General features: G+C 39.1%; 1 protein-coding gene across 1 annotated transcript in view; it reads right to left on the minus strand.

Annotated features, from left to right (window-relative positions):
* Positions 1-264: 264 nt before the first annotated feature.
* The window catches only part of USP25 (ubiquitin specific peptidase 25), a 183,636-nt gene continuing 172,541 nt past the window's right edge, over positions 265-11,359 (minus strand). Inside the window, exons 25-27 of the mRNA XM_019523898.1 lie at positions 4,127-4,250; positions 3,274-3,469; positions 265-1,702 (exon numbers count right to left, since the gene is read on the minus strand). Coding sequence (XP_019379443.1) covers positions 1,530-1,702; positions 3,274-3,469; positions 4,127-4,250 — 493 coding nt within the window. The 3' untranslated portion in view covers positions 265-1,529. The remainder of the gene's footprint in view (positions 1,703-3,273; positions 3,470-4,126; positions 4,251-11,359) is intronic.

The following is an 11,359-nucleotide window of genomic DNA, read 5'->3' on the forward strand; positions in this document are numbered from 1 at the left end:
CTGAAGTGCCAGGTCTTTGCATATGCTGGGCTGCACTCCAGTTTACAGCAACTAGTGCATCTCAAAGGCAATATGAAAGGTTTCAAAATGAGGATAAATTCAACCTCTTACTTTTTGTAAGGTCTGATGTTAGTCGGTGCCCATGAGACGGTCTGAATTTTATCAACCCTTCCCTCCCCTCTGCACTATTTTCTTAGTAGCCATAAAAAATATAGAATCTACAACAGTGTAATTTGGTGTCGCTCCAATAAACACGTACACGAACATATTTACATCTTTTACTGTTCTACCACAAAATGATTGCTATAAAGATTAAGAATCAAAATATTTTCTGTTAACAGGATTACCTAAGGATGCATTAAACTCTTTCACAAAATAATTATCTTCATTAAAATCAGACAGTATTTCAGTTCTACAAAACAAGCTCTACAGATTTCTTCATTGGCTTCTGATAGAGAGTTAATAAGAATTGATATTTGATTTTGGAAATCTTTTGCTGTAACAACAGCAGCATCCTATTCCATAGCAAGAATTAGTGAAAAGTTACACTCTGAGCTAGAGTGGTGCAGTTCACGTATAACACACCAAACGTATGAAACAGGAAAAAATGAATATTTAACCTGCGATAGATTCTGCAGTCTTACAGAGTTCACATTTATAAAGCCCTAATTTACTCAACTTAATCGTCTTAAAATAAATCTTACTGAGAGCCTGGAGCATGTAATATAGCTTCTATTTCTATTGAAAATAGTTTTGTTTTTAAAAATGTCTTCTATGAATAGAAGGAAATTGTAATTAATTTTTGCTTTGGAAACCGGTCTGTAGCTTCACCTGAAACCTGATGTGGCCTCAAAATATGAGCCAGATGCAATATTATACAGATCAGTAAAGAGCATACAAAAAGTAGAGGGTGTAATAACATTGTGACAGTTTTCCAAGGTGCTGTAATCAGTGACCACCTTCAAAAAAATGGGCCATAAATCCTGAAGAATCATGACTAAAAACCCAGCAGCCCATCAATATATTGTATCTGAATCTTACCTAAAAACAACCTATATAATACATTAATATACAATGTATGTGCTTGGAAACACAGAAGTAGCCATAAATAAAACTTTATTCTTTCATTTCATTTACAAGCTACCAAGTACCATGTATTTACACAGCACTGGACACTTAAAATAGTTGCAGTCACAGAATGATCCAGACTGAATAGAAAGCTGTTGATAAAGTAAAGGATCTCAGATAAAAGCAAAGTAATACTGTAACAGATAGGTGGCAAAAAGCAGTTTTGCCATAGTAATCAGACTTGCAATGTTGCATGAACTCTGGTTGAAAAACTGAGCACCATGCGATTCTCAGCTTTATTTATTTGCAGTCTGGCTAAAGTTTGTAGTCATTTGTCTTTTGCAGTTATTAAAATAAAAAAAGTTAAAAACTATAGCAGCAACAAGCAAACCCTGTGACAGGAAGGCAAGGGTTAAGAACTAAAAAAGTTTATACAATGTGCTCAGGAAGGTTTGCAGAGTTTATCTTCCATCAGCTGGAGTTCGACTGCGTGACAACATGATTCGGGCATATCTCTCGACAAGTTCATGTGTAGAATAGGAAGGTAATTTTGGCGGGTCATTGAAACCTTTAATTTCTGTAGAACAATCAAGCAGTTTTGGCAAGAAATCTGTCAGCTTTTCTTGCAAGTTAGCTGCAAAATACAAAAATAAATGTCAAATTCTGCATTTACTGATGCAATAAAAGGAGTAACTGAATACTGCTGTAATGAACTCTGTTATACTTATGGTCTCATGAATGCTTTTTTGTTTTACTGTACTGATAGAGCAGGTGTAGTCTCATTGGAAAGCTCATGTTATGCTCCAATTAATTTATGTTGCTTTTACTACTGCATAGATTATGTTATGTTCCCAATATATATCTATATAATTTTGCACATGGTTTAGCCAAGGGACTGAGGCATGCATACTTAAAGACACCTGCCACTACCAAGCACAGGCAGAAGCAGATATTGGGCTAGGCACCCTGGGATATTTTCTGCCTGCAGTGGTAAGATCAACTCCACAACTGAGAGAAATGGCCCTTTAGCCAGAGTGGCTCCAGGTACCTCAGGCATACCAAAAATGTTTAGAGGATTCTGGTGACTTATGAGCAATTAAAATACTATTCAGGGGCTCCTGGTTGGAAGTGATTTAGAAAGCCAACTATGGCATATGCTTTGCCTTTGGTGGTGCCTGTATACAAGCATGGAGTCTGCTCTGGCATGCTTTAATTACAGCACAATGTTTTAATTGAGTCTGCTGGAGCATGGCATTTACAGCATTCCAGCAGCTTCCTGCATCTTGTGTATCAGCATTCCCATGCTTCAAAACAGCAGCGGGGGGACTTGAACTAAAGCTTGTTGAATGAGCTTTAGATCAAGTGCCCCTGCAGCCATTTTGAAGTACAGGGATGCACGAGACACTGTGGCGCTTTAATTACAGCAGTTCTCAGAGCCACTCTAATTAAAGCGCTGCTCCTTCCGAGCATGTGTAAAAGTGCCCTTAGATTTCAGGCTTCGGAGCTTTGGCTGTAGAGAGCGTTCAGGGGGCCAATCACGTGACAAACGTAACTTCGGTCTGCGCGCATACTTTCTTTCACAATCCAAGGCAGAGGCCACGTAAGCCTAGTGGACACTCACCTACTGCAGATGTGGAACCTAGTACAAGTGTTGAATCTTGTTGGGATAAGGAGTTCTCAGGGTAACATCAATTTGTTGCTTAAGGCAAGTGACAGCACAGAGGGAAGGAACTTGCGGGGAGGGGAAGAAGGGTCCCCTGCAAATGAGTTTCTGACAACTACCAGTTTCTTTATTAGTTATATCACTTTGTAATAAACTCTACCCTTTGGGCTATAAGTATTAACTAGGAATATATATATTAAATTTTCAAATCTGATAGTGTTCAAAACTAAAATGAAATAAATATGAAGTTAAACAGAACTGATATGTAAGCAATACATGTGCAATAATGCTAATATGCATATTTCCTTCTTCAAAATAGACTTCCTTTGATGCTCTAGAATTTAATTTAATAAAGGGAGAGACAACTGTTTCTAGCAATGGGTAGTGGATCAGGCCCAAATGCCATCATCTGTGGGATCAGAGAACGTTATTGTGGAACAACATCATCATCAAGTTATACATGACTTCAAAACTGACAATTTGTCTATGGACTCACATGTACGTGTATGAACCTTTGAATTTAAGGAATGAATACGACTTACGCTCCATTTCTTGTCCAAGATACGAACACCAGCGGTTTCTCATATCTTCTACAGCAATAATATCCTTTTCTTCCATTTCGTCCACCAGTAGCAATGGCAAACATGGGACAATAAGCTCATTCATAATGATCAGTCCATTATTTACTTCCTGATCATCTCCTGATTCAAACAGTGCTGCAGCATGTTCATTTAGTTTCTTCACGCAACACCATAAAAAAAGGAAAGTCTATAAGTATATAACATTTCACATTTTGCCAGGTATCAGCTTTTAAAAACAAAAATTCTTTACATGAGATGTGTGGAGTTGCAGGCCGATCGCATTCAGACCATCTCAAAAACTTTTCTCTCAGCAGATCAAGTGTTATGCCTCTTTCTACCAACACACACTTGAATTTGGTGCCAACCTAATCATAATCTTTCTGGTAATTATTCCAGAGACTAAATTTTCTCTGCTACAATTTGTTTTTAAAAATTAAGCTAAAACCCCCCTATTTATTTTGCTGTTATTTCCAGTGGTTGCTCCCTGCCAAACCACAACAAAATACTGAGTTTGTTGTCCACCACTACAACATAATTCTTTTTACTGTCACTCTTCCATGGTGATAGACAAATTCATTACAAGGTTATAGTAAAACAGGAACTGCTACTTATTCTGAAGGGACAATGATGGGACATTCTTCCTTTTAATCCTTACATTTTCCACCCTCCCAATTTTTGAGCACATCATAACAGAATAGGAATGTCCTTAATTTGTTAACACATGGGGGCTTTTTAATCACACCTTTGTATGCAAATTACTTAGGTTTTCTACCATTTGAAACAAACCACAATATTTTGGGCATACACCACTTACTAGTAAACATTCTCTTCTGTAATGTGAGATCAGGTCTTCATCATGCCCTCTGTACTGGCCTTTGGACAAGAGTTCTTTGTTATTCTGATAAGCATAGATAAGATACAGCAAGGCCTCCATATAACTAAAACCAAAATAAGAAACAAAAGAGCTGATTTAATGTCCAAATTTCATCTGCTTCCAGTTGCCAATGCATTACAGAAAAGGTGCCTTTCCTTTGTTTGTTTTGCTGTATACAATACAGGAAGTACAAAGAAAGAGAATTCAAACTGAAAGGTTGTTCCATCTAATACCAAAGCAATTCTTGGTTCTGTGCATACTGGTGCAACTTATTTCAACAGCAAGCCAAATTGTTTACTTTGATATGGTCTACCCCAAAGCCTACTGTAAGCAGCACAAGGCTTTTGTTGACTTGTATTGGATTGCTTACTTCTTCTTCCCTACACATCAGTAGCACACAGAATCCATTTACACCTTTGTATACTGGGTAGAAAACATTTCATTTCTAAAGTGCAATTTCCCAGGAGAAAACACTGCATATACCATCTTTGTGCCTTCAGTCTTCCCACAGTATCACTAACATTTAGTCTGGTGGAACAATTCACAAATGTATTATTGATAGGCCCACCACTGCCTCTCCCCTATACCCCTCTCCCCACAGAACAGCTATCTGTAGTGTCAGTTTAATTGCAACATTGAATTTTGGTTAAAATGCAACTACAGTATAGACACACTCACTCAATATTGGAAAATGTATAAGGAACCCCACAATAAAAAACTGTTTGATAATAGTTATCTAACTGGATTGGCCAGTATTACATCTCTGACTTCCAGCAAACACGTTAGAAAACCTTGTTATAACCTGAATTACAAGAACTGAACAAGATCGTACTTTTTCAAGGTACCTTTAAATTTTAGTTGAATGAAAAACTGTATTTTTCTAATGAGAGAATGGTTTAGGGTGAAAGCCTCAACTAAATGAGATAGTAGCAGCCCTACTTAATGAGCTGTAAAGCATCACTACCTCTTACTAGCATATGCTGCTAGTTGCAGTGAGATGTTGGTTCCTCTTTGGCTATTTTCTGTAATTTTGTTATTATATGCACATGGAAATAATACATAGTTTCTGTAAAATCACACCGAAAAATATACCAGTGCTTTCCACAATAGAGCAACTCGCCGACTGATCAAAGCAATTCCATATAGAATAGGAAGCAAATTTGGAAAAAAGTTACTTTTAGTACTGGCATTTCTTAGTGAATAAGCAGAGACTCATTGATGACATAAGACTACTAGTAAAACTGCTGCTTTGAAACCTACTGGAAAGCCACTCATTTTGTACAACTTTGTGCCCGTTTGAGGCACTACACCTTATTGCCTGAAGTTATATAACATAATGGAAGTGCAGTCAGTATTCTTTATTCTCCCTCCTGAATCTTTAAACTCCAAGGACACATGCAGAGAACTGAGGGGAAAAAGAAAGGCAAGTGTGAGCATGCATACAGAGTCAACTATCTCAAGGAATGGCAGCTCCTAGTAAGCATCCTCCTTCATCACGTGTAGCTTTGGCATATTCGGACTCACGAGAAATTAGCGAGAAACACAGTTCAGAAGGTGAGCCCAATTCTCAGTTATAATGACTGGCCTGTTATTCTTTAAGATTGGACATTTGACCAACACTCTGGCATCCAAACAGACATGTCATGGAGCAGCTCAATATGTCAGCAAACAACAAACACACACAGTACTTCAGCCCTGAAGGAAACTGGTTTAAAACTCCAAGGAAGTGAAACTTTAGCTAAAGACATAACATGTATCAATACATTTTTGTTTTGATTAATAATGAGATAAGATGGTGTTTCCCCCCTCAGGATCCCTATGTACCACAAAAGTAGTGCTAAAAGATCTGACTCCAGTTAAGTGACAACATAATGAGTAAAGTGCATAATCTAGGAAACAACTAAGTATAAACTTAATTTCTAGCAATATGAATAGAGCCACTAAAGGCAATAGGACTCCTGCTTTTAAGTACCTTACTACTTCTAAGTTTTGGAAAGGGTAAAAGAAACAAAGGACTGATTAAAGTGAAACTCTAACACTGCTTCATGGAGGTCAGAAAACTGCATAGTCTTTCCGGAACGCTGTAAGAGGCAAGGATTTTTGTGGGCGATATCTTTTAGTAGACCAATCTTTTAGTATCTTAGTAGTACATGGTTGGAAAAAAAAGTAGACATTGTCAAATGCAAGGAATTCATCAGGTCTCAATATGAAAACCTCTAAAGCAGTTATGAAAGAAAGCAGCTCATTTCCTGTTTAGATAGCTTTTTTAGTAACATCTTGCTTGAGATGTAATCAAACCTCTCCTACATTTTAACAAGTACTTCGGCTGTTTCTGTAGCACTAGATTCCAACACCAGATGGAGAAGATTCCCTAGCCTGCAAGTACAGCTTGATCAACCAAATCAAAGATGGAAACCAAAGATCTATTTGATCATGACAGGCTTAGTCAATTAATTTACTTTAACTAAAGAAACAGTTTAAAGGATTTTAAATGTAGCAGATAACCCAAATTGTGGAGATGAGAAACAAGTGGTTACAGAAATCAATGTTCACACCCCATAAAAGAGAAATCTCTTCTATTTTTACACACAATTTAAAAAAAAATTGGGGATCTCCTAAATTTCCAATATTTACAAAGGAAACATGACTGATCTCCTGTAGTCAGAGTTTACAGTCCAACTGCCAAATATTGAGAAACTGTCTGTAAGTAGGAGAGGAAACTCTCCTCATAGGATAGAAAACCCTGCAAATACATCAAATACAGGGGTTCTGTAAATACTGCCAGAAGCTTTGTGCTGTTTAACTGGAGCTAGAGGAATTACTATGACCTATGCTCTCTCTCGAAGGCTTTTCTGGATAATTACTGCCATGTAAGGGCCTGGAAGAAAGATACGCAAGAGTTTTTGCCCTTGTTCAAAAGAGACATATCTGCGGTAGTTCCTGTCCCCTCTCTTCCGGTAAGGCATAGTGTTTGTTCTTCTGTCATTATGTTCATCAGAACTTTTGCTAGGTAATCCCATCATCTGTAGAAATGATCTGCCACTGGCTGTGGCTGTCCAGAGAGGCCAATTATGTTGAGAACTTGCCCACCATCTCATTCCCATAACATGCACCTAAAGCCAAAAAAAATATAATGTAGCTGCTGTTTGCACAAGATCAGTGTGGACTCAGCAGTGCTCTTGGGTTCACAGCCTCAGATGTGTTCAGTGGTGTGTGCCGTTCCAACAGTGCTTACATATATATGTTTACTGTTTTTCAACTTTTGGAGTGCAAAGAGCAGAAGTGGGTTGTTTTATTGGCAGCATCTCCTAGATGGCTGAAGGTAGTATACCCATACCCAAAGTTAGACTGTACACTGTCCTGTTTGTTCAGGCAGCATGCTAATCTAGTTCTGTAGTAAGAACTTGAACCAACTGACCTTACACAAATACAGAAAAGATTTCATGTATTATGGAACAGCTCTACGTTTCAGAATGTAGCCTCTCCCTCACTCTTGTAACTGTGGGACTCAAGTCCAAGGCAGCCTGCTGGAAACATCTGTGGGGCTAAGGGACAGAACAAAACCTATATTCAACATACTGAATCTGGATTCTTCCAAAACGAGTTGCTTCAAGCACACAATGTTGAAGGGGTCTCATTTTCAGGAAGGTAAATGGGTTTATGTAGGCAGAAGAGACCATCCTTCGAAAAAAACAAGTACCCACAGATCAAATTAGAGAATAAACTTAAGATGTTTGCAGGGATCCTTGGAGAATGACTGGAGCAGACCAGAATTAGGAAAAACATTTTATTATATTAGTGGATGAGCTTCAAAATAAAAGCAATGATGTCTCCACAACTGAGTCAGTACCACACCATGATGATTTGATAGGACTGGAAGGGTAATCTCAGTTGAAGTGAGAGTTAATTAAAATGTTCATTTTTCTTGATTTCACTGTTCTGGGGCAGAAATCTTAGATCCTTTTCTTTCTTCTGTGTTTTTTTTCTTTTTACTGCAGCTAAAACTAATAGTGAATTTAGAGCTCAATCTTATGTGCATTGACATAGCCTTTTGGACTTCACAGTGACTACATGTGAGCCTCTCTGTTAGACAGTCCCCCAAGAAAGACATTTGGCACTATCAGGGGATAACTCTATAGCCTGCATAGGCACCAGTACAGAAATTTCCAAAGCTACAGTGAATGGGATACCTTTGGTCCATTAATAAGAATGTGTAAAGATCACTAACAAAAAAAGACCTAGAATAAAATTTGGAAACAATTCACGACACTAAAGAATAGTGGGAAAAGAGCTTCATGTTCAGGGGCAGAGTTGACATTCATGTGCTACAATTATTCTGAGTTAATACTGAAGGCTTCATTTTTTTCTTTTTGGATAAGTGGGACGATTACACCATGAAACAGATCATACCTTAAGAATTAGGCAACTGATTCCTGGCTCAAATCACAGACAGTCCGATTCTTTCTTTAAGTGTTAAATACTTCCTATTTTCTTTTTCCAAACACATCAAGCCCAAAAGCTTCAAACTAGGGCTCTCAGACACTGTTACATCCAAACTCAGTGACCAGACATTTTGTCACACAGTATATGCTTAGGTCTCAAGCAAGACAAGTTAAAAATCATGGTCTACTCAGCTCAAGACTAGAATATTCAGAGGTGTAACCAGTTCTTTCAGCACCAAGGAGAGGAAACAAGGGGGAGAAAGGGAGGGGAAGTGGGGAGGAGTCTTACCCGTCTGGCTCTCCTCACTCCAGCTAGAGCATGCACTGCCATGCCAGGGCAAAAGGCAGCAGCTACTGCTTCAGCTGCTTTTGCAGTGGCATGGGCTTGAGCTGCTGTCACTGGAGAAGAGGCAGCAGCACAAGCTCCAAGAAGGGGGCACTCCTAGTACCCCTTTTGCTCTTCCCTCTCTCCCCAGGTGGAGGGTTGTGCTTCCTATGGCAAAGCTTGGGGTGGGGCAGGGAGGCATCAATTCCATGCCTCCAGATATACTACTAGGTGTGGGGGTCATGCCTATCTGGCTCCTCTACCCTGTCATGGTAAAGACTCCTGGGGGAAAGGGAATATACTGGTGCCCCCCATAAGTTGTCACTTAGGGCTGGTGCCTGTCTCTCCCCACCCTAGTTATGCTACTGGGTGTTTTGCTCATTGCTCTTCAGTTGCTATCTGCTACTAATATTACAGTTAGAAAGCCAACTTCAAAATAAAGCCTACTGATGAAATCCTACTGATGAAAGCACCTTCTTATTTATATGGAAGTAAACAACTGCAGTTTTATGAACCACTGGAACTATTTTCTTGATTAAGAAATTAAGTATGGAAGGACTATTATTATTATTATTTTTTTTTTTGTTACCTGAACAGCTCTTCAATTTAACACTGCTTTTAGAAAGCAGAACTGCCCTCTACAGGATACTCTTACACACACACACACACACACACACACACACTCTCTCTCTCTCTCTCTCTCTCTCTCTCTCTCTCTCTCTCTCTCTCTCTCTCTGATGCCTTTGAATTATTCAATGGAAACAATAAACGCTCATCCTGTTAATGCATGTAAACATTTGATATGTGGGTAACTACTGCTTAAATGTTAGCCAAATGTTAGGTGCAGGAGACCACTCAGGAAATGTAAAAGGATAGAATACCATGCCTTCTTTAATGTTAAATTAATTATTGGATGGTAACACTTTCTTCATTTTTTGTCAAATACTGATTGATAGTGGCTTGTTTTCTGGAGGTTTTTAAGGGAATAATGGGCTCATGTTTAGTACATAACAATGTAAATTATTTGGAGACCATGTGAAAAGAACTGGTGACATGTAGAGCAGTGGAGTTTCTCCACATGGAACAGATGAAGGGGAAAAGCATATTAAGTGAATGCTTTGCTCATACAAAATATAACTTGGCAACCTAGTGTCTCAATAACAGAATGCATTCAGCAATCAGAAGTTTGCTCTTCTATATATTTTAAATACAGAAGACAAAGGGAAAAAGATAGTATTATATATTAGACTGGTGTTCAGAACATCTTTAATATATTTAAAAGTTTGGAAGAAAGGCCACAAAAGTTGCCCCCACCCCTAATTAAAAAAGTCAGCCTTCTGAAAAAATGTGTTAGTTGCTTAAAATTAGTAAATATTTAAATGTGGCAAATTGGACCACATCAACATGTATTATGGAGTACAAATAAGTGTCCAGAGACCCAACCAAGATTAGTATCCCTGTGAATTCTGCATTTTAAATTTACAAAGCAAAGAGGGGACTTGGAAGGTAGTTATTTGCCCAAGGTGTCACAGAGAGGTAAGCAGCAAAGCTAGTAAGATGGCCAATGCTTTATGACTTTCCAGCTGGTTACCCTACCCACAGGACCATACTGTGACTTATGGGCCCCTCTAAACATTAGAAGTATTGCAAAATTAACTGGTTAATTGCACAATGACCTTGAGACCAGCTGCACAAGCAAAGTAACTGTCACATAATAAAAAAGCTCCAACCAGCTATAAAGTTAGGCCTCAAAACATGCACTAACTTTGTTGCTGGCTGCTATTGAGCTTTAATTTGCATGTGTCCAAGGGTCTCCAGAGGACCTAAGCTCCCCATCAGCTAACACCGCTTCCAGCTGCAGAGGTGTACCTTGCCAAGCCAGGGCTACGAGTTTCACAACTACTCAGGACACTCAGCTGCAGCAGCTTCAGACTCTGTGCCGTGGCAGCACCCTACAACTGCTAGGAGCTAAAGTCCCACAGCTGTGGGTGCTAGGTTCCCATAACTTCTCTCTTGGCAAACCTGCAAGGCCAGAGGATAGCCGTAAAGTAATTCCTCCCTCTGCCCCATGAGCAATTCTCCTGTCCTAAGAATTTCACACAGCCCTGAGGCAGGAGGACTGCAATTCCACCACCATGGGGGTATGTAGGGCACCCCTGCAGCTGGAAGCCCCTCAAATGGGGTGCTTTGGGCTCCTAACCTGCACCAGCAATAAGGTGGAATGGGATCTAATGCACATGTGGCATGGGAGCAAGCAAGATGTGAATCGAGCATTAGATCCCATCACGCCTTTACCTATACGTGTAGAGGGAGCCATGCAACCTCAACATTTTTTTCCATATTTGCAGGATCAGGGACCCACTGAACATGCAGAGGCATACAAATATAATGGTTCAGTTCTGAAAC

This window comes from Gavialis gangeticus, unplaced genomic scaffold (genome assembly GCF_001723915.1).
Source record: "Gavialis gangeticus isolate Ggan-Ray unplaced genomic scaffold, GavGan_comp1, whole genome shotgun sequence".
In the NCBI taxonomy this organism is placed as follows: domain Eukaryota; kingdom Metazoa; phylum Chordata; order Crocodylia; family Gavialidae; genus Gavialis; species Gavialis gangeticus.